At 53.0% G+C, this 15,387-nt stretch overlaps 4 protein-coding genes across 4 annotated transcripts; 2 read left to right on the forward strand and 2 right to left on the reverse strand.

The window, feature by feature from the left end:
* Window positions 1-3,741: 3,741 nt before the first annotated feature.
* On the forward strand, window positions 3,742-4,053 carry CLUP02_16510 (uncharacterized protein; the record flags this gene model as incomplete). The annotated part of the gene is made up of 1 exon (XM_049295431.1): window positions 3,742-4,053. The coding sequence occupies one exon, from the start codon at window positions 3,742-3,744 to the stop codon at window positions 4,051-4,053; it is 312 nt and encodes a 103-aa protein (XP_049152578.1).
* A 2,699-nt stretch (window positions 4,054-6,752) lies between these two features.
* CLUP02_16511 (uncharacterized protein) lies at window positions 6,753-7,159 on the forward strand (the record flags this gene model as incomplete). The annotated part of the gene is made up of 2 exons (XM_049295432.1): window positions 6,753-6,973; window positions 7,075-7,159. 2 exons carry the CDS (start codon window positions 6,753-6,755, stop codon window positions 7,157-7,159), a joined length of 306 nt encoding a protein of 101 aa, XP_049152579.1.
* Window positions 7,160-11,652: 4,493 nt separating this feature from the next.
* Window positions 11,653-12,003, reverse strand: CLUP02_16512 (uncharacterized protein; the record flags this gene model as incomplete). The annotated part of the gene is made up of 1 exon (XM_049295433.1): window positions 11,653-12,003. The coding sequence occupies one exon, from the start codon at window positions 12,001-12,003 to the stop codon at window positions 11,653-11,655; it is 351 nt and encodes a 116-aa protein (XP_049152580.1).
* A 1,307-nt stretch (window positions 12,004-13,310) lies between these two features.
* Window positions 13,311-14,030, reverse strand: CLUP02_16513 (uncharacterized protein; the record flags this gene model as incomplete). The annotated part of the gene is made up of 1 exon (XM_049295434.1): window positions 13,311-14,030. The coding sequence occupies one exon, from the start codon at window positions 14,028-14,030 to the stop codon at window positions 13,311-13,313; it is 720 nt and encodes a 239-aa protein (XP_049152581.1).
* Between the last annotated feature and the right edge of the window lie 1,357 nt (window positions 14,031-15,387).

Raw genomic sequence — 15,387 nt, forward strand, 5'->3', positions numbered from 1 at the left:
CACTAGAGACACAGTAAACCATCTGGTTAGTCTCCGCGCCCTGACACCTTACACTACGCCTATACGGACCAATGTTTGACAAGAACTCACAATAGCATTTCCCGGGCCCAGTGACGAGTGTTTCGTCCTACCTCGGCCAGTGGCTGGTCATCGTTCACTAGCAAAAGAACATGCCGCTGCCGTGGATGAAGGCCATGGCTCCGTGGCGAGCTCTCAATATTCTGATACAGAGGCACCCCTTGTCAATTCAAGGTGTGCTTGGCAGATCTAGATGCTCCACGTCAATTACCCCCCACCCCCTCCCCGGACAACGACCGAAATCTTCTCTTGGGGGTTAAGATATAGTCTCCGACCCAAACAACGGACGAGCTCTATTGCTCGTGTAGTTGAAGTGTGGTTAGATTGGCTTCTCTTGCGCGGGCGCGCGCACTCGCGCAGAATGAGTCCCGAACGGGAGATGGCTAACCAAAGGCGTACCATGCAATAGAGTTGACACTGGCGGCATTTGCTGGGTTCGAAGGATCATCGGCAACGACCCTGCGCCTCACAGGTGTACCGTCCTAGTGGAGGCGCGAAAAGGGCGGCGAGCGCAGATCCGTATGGACGTTGACGGTCGAGCACTGCTGTCTGCTGCTCCCATTGACATAATACGTCCCGAGAGGCGCGGGCTAGTTGGTTGGCACGGCTGGTTGGTAATCCGAATGAGGTCGTGACCAGGTCCGTGGGCAAGCAGTGTGCCCGGGAAGATGCTGTCAGAAGGTCGGACGGTGCAGTGGCTATTTCTTCAGGCTAGCACCGTTTCCGTGGACAACAAATTGACGACGTCTTGGTACTGACGATATCGGAAAGAGGGGAGATGAGGATGATGGCATCCACCTTGGCCTCGAACCCTAAAGATCAAGTCCCAAGTCTAGCTGCGGATGGTCAAGGCAGAGCCGGTGGGATGGGGAGCCTTGGACAGTAGAAGCATGGATCAACTCATGGCACGGAAACTCTTTCGAAGTGACTCCATCTACGGATACAGCTTTCGTCTGGACTCCCAGTTTGTTCGTTTATCCGTACACCAGCAGACATTTTCGCAGGTTCGTTCATCGTGGACGCGTAGGATGCGAAGACCCCGCTTGCGATGGGGCCGGACACAGCACGATATCGGGAAACCCTTGGCGAATCTCGAAAGGGTTCCCGAATTGATCACAGTCAATCCCGCAATCTCGCGCCTGTAATGTTGAGCCGGAGCGGGAGCTAGGTGTTCGCAGACAGGGCCATTGCCTGGAAAAGTTGCTTGAAGCATCCGTGGCCAGCCGGCAATAAGGACGGGACAAAAGTGGGCCGATCCCGGGATGAAGCGGAGCGACGCTAGTCCCAAGATGTAGCTTCGTAAGACGGGCCAATCCCGAAGCTCCAAAGCCCCTGGTTTTTAGCCTCTTTCCGCGGGCCAAGCTTTGCAGACCCTACGGAGTAAGGTATGAGCCTGTGTAAGTACCTAGGTACTCCGTGGAGACGGGAGGTGAGTGTTCCCAAAACACGGGTCAGTGCACTAAACTTTTCTGATGATTTCCATCGCAGATGGGTGATGCTTTGGGGTCCAGGATCCTTTTTTTTTTCTGCTCTTCTCAATCTTGAGGTTCCACGGACCACCGACTGTGGTTGCGGTGCTAATGCTAGGCGGCAGGTGCTCAATGCCAGATGCTGGGTCTACGGAGTACTGGCCGGGTGTGTCCAACCCAAAGGGAGGGGGACTCAGACTTGGGATACACTAGCTGGACCACTCTACCCCTAACCTTGCCTTGGCTATATTAAACACTGAAGCGTGTGGTCCAACCAGCATCACGAGAATTCGATTGCCTAGAGGCGAGTGGGGGAGTCTCGTGGCCGAGCTTGGTCATTAACGAACGGAGCAGCCAGTGAGAGCCCGTCGTTGATCTTTTTTCTTCGCTACGCAGTGCTGTGCTGTGGTATTTCTCATCTTGCGCCCGCCAAGAGGCGCAGGCAGGGTGGAGAATCCATGGGATTTCTTCCATTCGATCTTCCCATGTGAGTCGACTGGAAAAAGAGTCCTACCCAGCCCCAGTCCCGGACCCGACTCCAGAGACCAGGGAACCTTCAACCCCATACTGTGGTCTAGTGTAGTGTAAAACCAAGGGTGCTCTCTCTCCCCTGCCGAGACGTCATCACTAAAGAGGTAAAAAGGATTCAAGGACGGGACACACGGTACACCCCAAGGTCCAAGGGGACAGCCCACCACCCAACCCCAAGTCTCTCCAGCCTAGAGGCGGGACGAGGCTATTCCGGCTACCAAGCCACAGGGCGAGGTGCGCCAGCGCCGTTTTGGCGGTATCCCGCCCGCAAGGCACACACGGCACATCGTCACGTCTTTCCTGAATCCTTACCCGTGTCAACGTCCTACCGCTCCCTCCGGCTGGCTTACGTTCTGGCGGTTGGTCTATTTGACATGTGTGGACAAGAGGCGACTCGTATCACGGAACACTGAATGCGCGTACTTGGCACGATTTGTTGATATCTTGCTATTTGCAAACAACAAATTCGGATATGGCATTATCAAATCGCCATGGGAGACCTGGATGGACCACGTCCGGAGTTTCCATGGATCCCTGCCTGTAGATAGGTGTGTGTGTGTGTGTGTGTGTATCATTGGCGAGCTGAAGATATATTGAGCATCCGAACTTCAACATCGTTCATTGCAAGGATACTTGGATCCAAGAAAGCGGTCGAGACACAGATTGATCCGTGCAGACGGGAATAAGATAGAGTGATGTGTCGTGAAAGGGACTGGTGAGATTGGGGCCACGTCTTGCTCCGGCTATCGTTGGCGAATTCCGGTAATTCGTACGAATTTCTTTTTGATCATCATCATCACCATCACCATCACCTTGGTCGTCCTAAATCCTACCCCCTCGGTCTGGATCCTCGACATCGCGAATCCTTCAGAGCGGAACCAGTCACGAATAGTCGATACAGGAGGCCAAAATGGACAAGGTGTCGAAACAATCCTGGACGCTGGAAAGGGCGCAAGGTGCTTTAGGTCGGCCGACAGCCGCGCTGGTCTGGTGTGTGTAACTATGAATTATCAATCTCGAGACAGGGCCTTCCCCTTCCCCCATGTTGACTTGCAACTGCAACGTGCGCTTCATCTGCTTGTTTGGGACGCTCGTTCTCGGCCCCCAACCAGCGATAGTGACTCTAGGCTCTGGCTCTCTGTAGTCTGTAGGCGTAGGTGTGTGTCTACTGGTGACTGGGTAATTAGGGGTGGTATGTACACTAGGAAGAGGTACTTCTGAGAACTACGCCGTACGCCTACCTTACGGTAGTGCGGTCTACCCTTCCCGTGCCTCTCCAAGGACCCCAAAGTCTGCCAGGAGGGGGCCAAATGACGAAGGCTTCCACGTGCTTTGTAAGACGTCTATTTTTGCAAAGTCGATTAGCAAGACGATGCCTGCCCTCCTATTCGTCCGTACTTGCTTGCAGTCACACAACAAAGTACCTGCCTTGCCCCCCCAAATCCTCCGCATATTCTTCCATCTACCTCAACCGTGGATGCGCGGATACAACCTTCACCTGCGCTCCTTCGGACGAAGTGACCCATCCCATCGTACACAGTAAACTGGGAATGTATCCGTACTTCGTACCCATCTAACCCTTCTGTCCTAACCCCGACCCCGACCCCGGCCGGCCCCCTTCCCAAGAATCACCACACCTTCAAACACATCGCTGGGCCATGCCATGCCCATGCTCATGCCCATGATCCGAACAATTCCCCACGTCCCTCTCCCTCTCTCTCTCTCTTTCTCTTGCTCTCTCTTCGCTGGACCTGTATCGTACGGCAACCTATACTATAACCCCGTCCATGGAAACCATCGACGCCCGCAATACCTACCCTACCACCCAATCCCTGTCTACGCCGGCCAGCCGGCTCCATCGCCAAAACACCCCTTGTCCCTGGATCTTTGTCGCAGCCTGGGCAAGCCGCAAGGTCGAAAGCTCGCAGTGGGTGGGGACCTCGGACTTGGGTTCCACGGGAGAGGGTACGAATAGGCACCCAACAAAACGTGTATTTTCTCTACGGAGTATCTGTAATTGCTGTACAGCTCCAACAGGGCTGCATTTCCCATCGCTTGATGCTATTGCAGGGACGCGCCGTTAAGCCCGTCGGGTTCAGACATCATCAAGCGCACACCTGACCTGACCTGACCTGACCTGACCTGACTTCCAACGACTTATTTACGCGCCAGTAACCACCCCTCCTCTGTCGCACCGAGAACGCCTAGAGTATGCCATCACCATCACCATCACAATCTCCATCTCTGAGTGGCCCGCCGTTGCATGACACGTTGACTTGGCGATATCCATCTCCGAAATAAGGTCCCAGAGTGTAACAAGACCTAATTATTTAGCTGCTCACTTTTAGATGCTGCCTGTTATGCGTCGCTGCCGTCCTCTCCAGCCCCGGGCCCAATAAGAAGGATATCACTGGACCGCCAGACGAAGGAGGATCAAATTGATACCCCAGCCACGGTTTATCTTCTCGATGCTATTGCCGAGCTTGTCAGCACTGCACTTCTCCATCTGTACGATGCGATACAACGTAGCTTCCGACTTGGATTTGCAGGGAGGGGCATCACAACGCCGCAAAAAACCGTTGGACGCACTCGTCCACCAAAAAGGCGGGCGCCATCTAGCTCCCTTTAGAGGCCGTTTATCTATCCATCTGCACTTGTCAGCAATCCAACGGCGGCCGGTCCGTCACCCTGTCATGGCAGCGCGGACCAAAGATGCCATGCAGACGTTGTCATCACCTTCGCTCCGAACAGAGCAGAGCTGTCCAAATCGAGAAACACAACGCACCGTGCCATGCCGTCAGACGTGCGCATTGTCTAGGTAGTTGCGCGAGATGATGGCGCAGCACTGTCGGTCATGACGATAATCCAACGTGTCCACGATTCGGTAGTCCTCACATTCTCCTCTTTGGGCAGCAGATCCTATTCCATTTACGTCGCCTTTGGCTACCTAGATACATGATTGAAGCAGAAGCAGGAGCCAAACTTGCGAGCTGCCTTGTGGTCTGCCTCCAATTTACTCAACTTCAACGACAACATGGTCTCTCCCTCCAATGTAAACCTTGGATGATCAATAAACATCAGTTGCTAACGATTCTTTTCCCATTGATCAATTGAGCCCGGCACTGCGGATAAAGGTTCGTAAAGGTGGCCAAGCTCGAGCCGTAAGGGACCATGGTGTTCTACATGTTATGCCTTCTCCTGAATATCCAGCCCTACGCCATCTAGATTGGCTTCATCCATCCTACGGGGGACAGACAGATGGGCGCATAACGACTGCATCCTCCTCCAGCGAACGAACCCCAGCCCACCACACCGAACTCTCGGGCTTGGAGGATGTAGCGGTGGGCCAGTAGGATTACACTGCTACACGGGCCCCGGCCAGGGAAGGAAAGGGGGCGCTGCGCTGGTCCCCTCTACAGGCTATCCGTACAGGCTACAAGGCTCTCATCGACATGGGGGTTTACGACGGGTGGGCGATTGAACGATTGGGTACCAGGCCATGTTTCACGAGACGGCTACCTGCTAAGAAATGTGCCAGCTGAAGCTCTGGGGGAAATCTGAAGAGGGTGTGTTTTTTTTTTTTAGGTTCTGACGATGTCCACACACAAGGTGAGGGACAGCTTGGTATCCGTACTGGGTTGGTTGCCAAGCCCGAACATTGGGGTTGCTTTGCCAGCAGGGTGCAGAAATGTCGCGGGTGTGGCTGATTGTACTAGCCGTTTTCTTCTTTTACGGGACTTGGCCTCATTGTGGTCAGTATACTATAGGTATACCATCGTCACATGCATACGGAGAAGGGGTGGCATGCTGGGATGTAACCATTTTTCATCGCATTGCTGTGTATAATGTTGATGGGTCTTGGCCAAGAGAGGGAGGTACGGATAGAGCTACCTTGGCTAAGAATATGGAGATGGAGATGGAGAGCAAGAGAGAGGCAGCATTAGGCTGCCAGATTCGAGGGAGAGCAAGGGTAGGTCTGAGAAGTCCAAGGCAGTCCAGACCGGGCCAAGGTGCGCGATTTCTCCTCCTTGTCCTCATTCTCCTTGGTTGCGCGGTTGCTGAGGCTATTGAATATCCATACGACCATGGGCACGCATACGATATGGGCTGGTTGGAAGTCTTGGAGAGAGATGAGGAGGCAAAAAAGGATCGCCGGGATTGGCAGCAGGTACGGTGTTGTCTCCGGAAGGCCGTTGGGTTCGGGGCAACAGCGGGTCATAGCGGGCACATGGAGCGGGCAACACCCACAAGCACAAGCACAGCACAGCACAGGGCACCAGATGGCAGGTGGCAGATTGGCAGATGAGATGGGCAGTTGAGGTACTCCGTAAGGTATGTCGTAGTAGTCCGTAGGAGTCGTCCATTCCCGTCCGCTTCAAAGCTCCGGAGTCGATCGGGGCGCAGGAGAGCCAGGGGGGAAGGGGGGACGCTCCGGGGGTCGTGACGGTCGTCAGGGTTCCGAGACCCACAGCAAGCGGGGACGAATAGCTGCGACTGGCCGGCTCGCATTTGTTGCGTGGGGCCTCACTGTCCGGGGTTGGGGTGAAAGGGCAGCGCAGCGTTTCTTTCGTTTCTGCTGCGGGCCATGCAACGCGACCTAACCGTGAACCACAAACCACGAAATCGCCAAACCGCAGGGTGCAATATGGGGACATATGATGGTAACAATCGAGAATGGTTTGGCTCAGAGTCGCAAGGAAATATGCCCTCCTTTTGCCTGCGTTGCTTGCTTTGGTCACCGCAATACACCATTATCGTCATGCCCGGTCGGTCACAAGTCAAATGGAGAGAGTACAGATAGTAGGACGAAGTAATAGTAGCAACACAATCACTGCCCCAATCACAAATTCATCGGATTCCAGAACTGGCATGCAGGAATCAGATACAAGGTTAAGGTAGGCGAACAATGTGGAGATGGCGTGTTTGCTGGCCTCGGTACATATTCGTTGATGGAAAAAAGTTGCTGAAAAAATCACGTCGTTGAAAATCTAGACAGGCCTTTTCCAAGGCCATCATACTGCTGCCTGGGAGCGACCGGTGGACGTTTGGTCTTTAGGCTCCGCTTCGCTTGTCATGGCTAAGCAGCAAATCTCCTCGACCCAGCGCCATTCTCTCGATGTTGGATCATGGATGAAGTTTCGTTGCGGCGGTGAATCGCGAAAGTGGATTTGGAGGATGGGCTGCCCCTAATTGATTTCTTGATCTGGGCATATTTTGCAGTGCAGGGTGGAGCCCCCTCGTGGAGGCTCAAAGGGTAAAAGGGAAGCTGAGGGTATTCGTACATAGTTCGTACAAAGTTGTGGGTAGAGAGATGCCATCCCATGGATGATTGTGAGATTAAAGCCCACCGGGAGGAAACCCCATCATGGTGGATGATGTGGAATCCCTAACCCTTGTCAACCATGACTGGAAGTTTGAACAACCTCAGCGGGAGGAAAAGGGAAGGGATTGCAGTGATACCTGTGCTTTTTCTTGTCTGTCCGTGCTTGGAGTCGCCATGTCACACTCACGATGTCTGCAGATTGCGATTGCCTTGGAATCATGACGGATAATACGCCGCACCCTCGCCTTGTCGGTTCCAAAACCCAGGGTGTTGGGAGTCCCGTCCTGGCCACCAGTTGAAAGCAACAGCCAGAGGGACCCGGGGCAAGGGGTGTGTCGCTATACATCGTTCGAGGTTTGAACCACCACCCCTCCTCCGGGGAAAGGGTTTGCCTATTTGGGTCAAGCGATGTAGCAAGTATCTTTACGTAGTAATCGTCCGAGTGCAGTGGTCTGTGCTCAAGTAATCAATAGATCAGCACTCCCGAGACTCAAGAGAACAAGAAACGAAGCTGTCTGCTCGGCCTGCTGCCAATCTAACCGTAATTATCCCATTCACAACAGGAGTAACAAGGCAAGGGAGCTCTGGGGAATTGCCCATGTCGCGCTATGGACGGCTCAGCGCCCGCGAGAGGATTTTAGAAACTCCACGATTGGTAATCAGACGACAACGGCCCGGCTGGGGTGCCAAATCGTGCGTACAGCGTAATCACTGCGTATCCGTGGACCGTAACGTATCTCGCAGACTTGTTAGCTCGTCTCGATGCGGTAACTCGTGGTGTGAGCCAATGGGAATCCTCTCTCAACCGCAAGCCACGACGAACCAGTCGCAGGACCCAGACTCTCAAAGGACCAAAACTTCTGCCTATGTCAATACAACTCCAGCCTCTGAGCACCCTGTCTTTAGTCTGCCTACCTCACCTAGACTGTTCACATAGGTATCGGCTCCATACAATCCGGGACAGACGTGGCTTGACAATCGCCTACCATGCTCTGCCCGTACTGGAAATCCAAGTTCCTGCTGTAGCATGTCTGCCACGCCCAGTAGACACCAAAAGTTCCAGTCATGACAAAGTAGTCATCCATTGACCTGGACTTGACCTGCTTGCGGGAACATGGCAACTCCACCAGTCATGTACCTCACTGGTCCGCCATTTCGATGCGCCAGTGAGATGCTTAATTGCCAGATGGATGCCCGTAGGGCTAGCTTCCATAAGCCACTGGGATATCGGGATGACTGTTGGGATAGCTGATTGCTTTCAACTTCGCTTATGATGCGGTGGATGTACCGGTCGCGCCGCAGTCACCCCGAAGATCCGGGCTTATGTGGCCGGCATGCACGGAGGAGAGGGAGCAGCACCCCCGTTCCGTCGAGACAGCTGTAAGGCATAATCGAAGGCGTTTCTGTCCGTACAAGACATGACCTGCGTCCATGTCGTAGACTCAGTCTTTCTAGCGGTGTAGCTATCTAATTGGAATTTCCCAAAGCAGCATGAGACGTGCTGGTCACAGTTGATCTCGTTGACGATGATGCGCAGAGCATACAGGGTCTTTTGTTCGTGCATCAACTTGCTGCAGCATAAGACTCCCGTCGTAGAATCTTGTGCGAGTAGCCTGTAGGGAGGTACTCGATAAGAGGGGGACAAACGGGCGAGACAATGGGGAATCGGGGTCGACCCCGGGCCTGGTGTGGACTGGCAGGGGAGCGAGCTGTCTTAGACTGCATTCGTGAAGCTGATGATTCGCTTGGGTTTGCTGTGTTGTCCCGGGGGGTGTGAAACGACAGGTAAAGAGAAGCGAGGGAATGATTCCATGGAACAAACGAAATTGTTACACAACGGGGCCGACGAAGCAGAAGAGTACCTACGGAACAGACTGGTGTAACTCGTACCTACGCGCGCACAGCCGACGCGGAGGGTGGATGACGAGGAAGCAGGGAGGGGAAAAGGCGGAGGAAGCAGGTTACACAGGGCTTGAAGAAGTTCATGGACTGGGGTGAGGCAGATGGGAAATGGGAGCAGGTCCAGGCAAGAGGCGGAGAGACCAGGAGACCATCAGGCGGGGTCAAAGGAGCTTGGGTGCAGACTGCAGATGCCAAGCTTTCGGTGACGCCGCCAGAAAACGAGGGGCCGTAGGGCTGAAGGAATGGCCGTGGGACGTAGTTGATTGGTCTGTTTGCTTCAAGAGCTTGTGTAACCTCAACCTTTCTCGCTTGCTGGTTACCTGCGGTACCTGGGTACCTTGCCTTGCCTGCATGACGGTACGAAGTAAGGTACCTACCTAGGTACCTACCTTACTACGGTACGTACACGAATACCCTCACTCCAGGAGGCTGTGAATGTGGCACACTGCTGCCAAGGTGAGGGAGGCGGGTATATCGTTCCCCATAGCAAAAAACATATTCAGTACTGCGTAGAGGTATCCGTACTGCAATTTGCCTATCTGAGAGCCGCCCGCTGTTCTGCCACCCTGCCACCTCACGCCTAGCTGTCCGAGCTTCCCCGAGTCCCGCTGCTTCACCCCGTCTCCCGACCAAGGCCTCTTCTAAACTCCGCAAGTACGGATAACTAGACTTTTCCCTAAGCACTGCTATGCATGTCTTCCTGAAGATCTACGGAGTTCCTGGGCATTCATGCGACATATAACCTGTCATCGCTTTCTTGGGCGTATCTTCGGCGGCAACGCCCGCAGCAGCCCTCGGCCGGATTGGGCAACAGCACATGCTTTGTAATCTAGGAACCCGTGGAAGTACACCACCACGGCCACCTCATGCCAGTACATACCTAGGTGCATTGGTGATGATCGACCGAAATGTCCTTTGCGCACAGAGACATCCAAGGTGTTACACGTGTACCTACGCATCACACGCGGGTGTCCTCGCCATGAAGATGTGCATACCCGCAAGCCGCTTGCTAATGAACCTAAGTGTCTAGAGAAGCCAGAGTAAGGGAGCACGCCGTGTCTTGTCGGCTTCTTGCTCATTTACATCTCATCTAACGACGAAAAGGAGAGGCAAGCATGCCTCCAGGGCTAAACAGCAATTGAAACAGTAGTATCCATACGTGCCCTTTGATGGGAATATCAATAAGACGGCGTTTGATCAGACAAGATGTTTGATCCATCCTAGTGACTCGGTGTTTGGATTTACCAGGGGACAAACACCGACGCAGTCGTTGTCACGTCGGGGGCTCCCGGCGCCGGTGGTGGTGGCGCCACAATAGACCACCTGGAAGCATTGGATCATTTGGATGGTACCTAGGTATTCGTAGCCTCGCCTCGCCTGGTCAAGATTCGTGCAGGCAAACACTTTTGATAAGGCATCGTGCCTCTCAAGCAATTAATACCGGCCTGTGTCGTCACAATGTGAATCGGCAGAGAGATGAAACGCAACGTTCGCCATGGCTTTTTGGTGTTTTCCCAGGGTTGGCGAGCCTGCCCCAACAGCAATACAACTGCGGCTCAGCGGACGGACGTGAAACAACGATGGGCACAAATGCGAGTGACTGTGAAAGCCTTGTGATCCGCACTCAAGTTCCGGAGTGACGGGTAATAGCAATTGTCAACACATACAGAGCTTGTAGTGTAGAGACCATTGGGCAGATGGCGGTCTGGCTTGGCTATCAAAAATATGATAAAAATGGTGCTGGACTCGGAACCCCGATGCGGTTCGTCCGTTCGTGCCTATAAGCTACACGTGGCTGGCCCGTATCTTGAAGAGTCACACCGCGACTAGGCAATGGGTGCCGCTCCGGCGGAGGTAGCCTGAAGTGCTTCTCTAATTCTCAAATCAACTCGTGCCGGGCATCTGCTTGTTCTTCTCCATGTCTGAGTGTATCACTCTATCTCTGCATCCGTCTCGCACCAGGACAGCTGCCGGCAAGACGTGGCTACGAACTCGTGGCTGTTTCTTCCTGTGCCTTTGGGCGGCTGTGCGGCGAAAGGGGACCCATCATGCCGTTGTCGTTTGTCGTTCATGGCCCCCGATCGCAAAGAAAATCGGCCACTAGTGCGGGACACGCAGGGCCATTGCACCGGTACTGCAATTGGGGTTCAGGTGCGTATGGGTATCGATGAATGCAATCGCGTCCTAATCTGTATCCATGTCTGTCAAGACAGTCGGGCAAGGCATCTGCGTACGGGTATCCGTATGTTAGTGCGATATGACCAATCGCGTGTATCGTCTTGTCTGCGCGTGCAACGTCGTCGAGCGGCCGCCTCTCATGGAGTCATGGGCAACAAAAGATCTAGGCAGTCAGTGATGGCCGGTGGCACAAGGGCAGGGAGAACATGGCGATGGACCCCAGCACGTTGTAGCCGTATGGGCGGGCATCCACTGATCCAGACAACTGCTGATACCTATTGACTGACTGCATGGCCCAATTTGTAATAAAGTGAGCCTCAACGGCGTACCGAGAAAGGACATTGATGGCACCACCATACCTATGTCACCGGGCATATGTAGGCAATTCGTAAGTAGGGCAAGGCACGGCAAGGCAAGGCAAGATACAATAGCGAGAATGAGTTGTATCCGTAATCCGCGAGTGTGTGATGTAGTATAGAGCCAAGTGTGTACGAAATGACGAGGTATGGAATATGAGGCCATGGTGAGGAACCTCAGGTACGACTGCAGAGGGGGGGGGGGGGTTCAACTCGCTGTGTCCGGACAAACGGCATGTTAGCCAATTAGGTCGCGGCCATCTTTTCCCCCTCCGAAATTTGACGAGGACGAGCCACCGCCAATTCCCGCCAGATTTTGGTGTGCCTCGTCGAGCTTTGGTGGTGAAAAGGCGGAAGACTGGGGTCTGGACTGCAATGAGCTAAGGTACAGAAAAGGACTGGACGTAACGACCCCTGCACCATTCTGTCTCTCACTTTCCGGACGAAGTACGGATTCAATACGTACTTACCTTCCATTGCTTCTCCGCTCCACCTCACACCCACCCGCACCCGCTCTGCACCTCACCTGCACCGTGCGCTACCTAACCTGCAACTGCAAGTGAACCTGCACCCGCACTGCGCCTTCCTCGGAACCTTGGAACCCATACCGTTTTGTGTGACTCGAGAAGACGGTGCCCGTTTTCGTACTAGCTCGATTAGTACCGTATTGGCGGACTACAGATACTTGTCTCATGGTCAACTACAGCTGGCCTTGAACCCATCTACCTACCATATTGCCTCAATGCAGTGGATGCTATTTCGTTCCTTGAGAAAAAGCTTGCGGTTGACTCACTAGTGGGCTCTCCGTCGAATTGATTCATAATTGCCCATTAATTAGCAAGACACTCACTACTGTAGATTGGTATCTAGAGAACTCGAGGTGCACCTACATTTTGTCTCTTGGTACAATGCAGCCCAATGAACGACGTAGCCGCCTTGCGCATATCAGGCAGCAGATTTGAGGCGGGACACAAGGCATCGTTTCCTCCTCTACTCATTCGACGAGGACGAAAGTGAGCCGGGCCCGTTGGACTTGTCACGGAAAGTGAGACGTAAGCTCGTAGGGCTGGCGAATAGCGTCCGCTATCCTTAACTTTACTTCCATCTCTTGTGTCACACATTCTCGTGGTCCGTTCGTTTTGGACCCCAATACGCAGGCACAAGTTGCCAATGTCTTGTATCCACGACGGAAAGTGCGGCGGAGTTTACATCACTCAAGGTAGGTAGCTGCAGGCCCATCATCGCTGCCGCTGTCGATGACACAACCATCTCCGCCCAACCTTCGTCTACTTCACCCTCGAGCAATCTTGAATACACGAAAAATACTGCCTTCCTTCGTGCGTGGCGACGAATCAGTCATAACTGCCTTGGGGCTGGGAAATATGCATCTATTCCAAATTGGCTATCGGTTATGAGCCTAATATGGCCCGCGTGGAGGAGCGCCAGGCTCCGGCAGATGATTGGAAGTGTATTTTAAGGCTGAGTTTGTAAGCCTCTGACTAGCCTTCCGGCTAAGCTCATAGACTTTGTCTTTGGGCCTGGATGTCGAAGAGTTGGCTCCTTTACTCTACCCCTTGCTCTCTCTGACTGAATACTCGCGCGCGCCCAACACGCACACACGACGACGCACACGCTGGCCCAGACATGCCCACGATGCCCCGTGGTAACTGTGACGATCAATCCTTCCGCCGACATCCTATAGTGTCTTCGTACTCGCCTCCAATAGGAGCTTGGCTCACAAAAGGCCCCGAGGCCCCCGAACGAAATTCCACACACTCTTCGCTTCACATGGGCCTTTCGGCCTATCCGCGCCAACAGATGTATTCTAGACCCCACGTGAGAAATGGAGGAATCTATCAGGCTTCGAGCGTATGCTAGACTCGTCTGGTCGACTGGGGGCCATTCTTTGAGCCTCATCTCCTGCTTTGCCTTGGAAGGGTATGCTCTGATTTCAGCTCTGCTGCGTTGCACAGTCCCAACTGGGGCAGGCACGGATACAGACTTGCTCTCCCGGCCATCTCCACATACTACTCGTCGAACACTGCGATTTGGAGTCTGACACTTCGTGAGAGTTGTTGACTTCTCAAACAAGGAATCCTGAGCCGTGAGGACGCTTCTGCCGGCGCAAAGAACTTGAGTTGCTGGCGTTTTGCCGTAATAGGTAGCATCTTCAATTATCAAACTCACTGTCATGGTTAAATAAAATGCGATATGTTGATATTTCACTCTTAGAGAGCTACCTCTATCAAGGTCTTCTGAACCGTTTACCTCTCATAGCGACATGAGGGAGCACTTGGTAGCGGACAGACCTTGTGATTGGGAGACCCGGTTTCCTGGAGCATGTCTTTGGTGGCTGAGTTACCTCAGAACCCTATTGGGAATACATTAGGCCGTAGGGCTGACGGAATCCTCCATTCTTCCTCCGAGGGGTCAGCATAGGTCCGAGAAGTATCAGGATCATGTGGCTCCAAACAAGTATCTATGTAGTAAAGGTGCCCTCATTACTTGCCCGTGGACAAATATTCATAGGTATGGGGCTCGTAGACATCGTGTGCCATTGTGAAGAATACCGGGCATTTATTTTCTGCTTCTCGTCTACCTCCCCGAAGCCAATTCTAATCGCTAGATTGTTGTTTTCAAGTTCCAATCAAAGTGACTGCCAAGAAATTGTTCATTGCCCACTCACTGGTGCCGCAACTTGAGCAGGATAACTGGATGTTAGACACGTAGAATGAACATATAAACGCCAGTAATACCTACGAATGCTGGAATTGCGTAGGATGTCCATAATACATGCGAGGCTCGAGTACATAGCGTTATTGAACTAATCAAGCCCAACGACGGACCAGGCCACTTTGTCAAAGCCTTCATATACACCCATCCCTACCCAACTGAAGTATTCAAGAAAGAATAATAATCTTTCCCCTCGAATCCCAAGTTAAACAGAACGACTCTATGCTGAAAATATTGAGAGAAGAATCAACCACTACCGTCACCCGCTGATGCTAGAGGAAATATGCGAAAATTCAATGCATAACGATGCTCGTTTGTTGAGCTCAGCCGGGGATCAAGCTGTTGAGGCGAATTTTCCATGTTTTCTTTAGCCGTCGAATGCTTGATCACTGAGACATTCTCACGGAGAAACCCTTCGCGAGGCTTGTGTAGTACCCTTTGAGTCACAATCGATAGAATTGAGGACGGCGAAGGAAGTGTGCCTCCATTCTTACTGGGAATATGCTGTTGCGTCGAGTGTAGTAAACTCTCAGATATTCACGATAAGTCCAACTACCGATGCCTAGGTCTGGCCGTATATTGCCTCCTTCACCATTTCCGTTAGATCTCTGACTGATTTCATATAAAGAAGCCGAGAGGCTGACCACTAATCTGTAATTCCTGAGAACATGACCAGACCCAGTGCGACACCCTGCCCGTGTTGCCAATCGGCCACCCATCTGATTGAGCTCATCCGTTGACTTCAACTGCCATCGAGTACAAAACACAAAAGACACTCAATGGATCCCTCCTGTCCTTGTTATTTCTATTACATTAG

The sequence above is a fragment of the Colletotrichum lupini genome, chromosome 9 (genome assembly GCF_023278565.1).
Source record: "Colletotrichum lupini chromosome 9, complete sequence".
NCBI classification, from domain to species: domain Eukaryota; kingdom Fungi; phylum Ascomycota; class Sordariomycetes; order Glomerellales; family Glomerellaceae; genus Colletotrichum; species Colletotrichum lupini.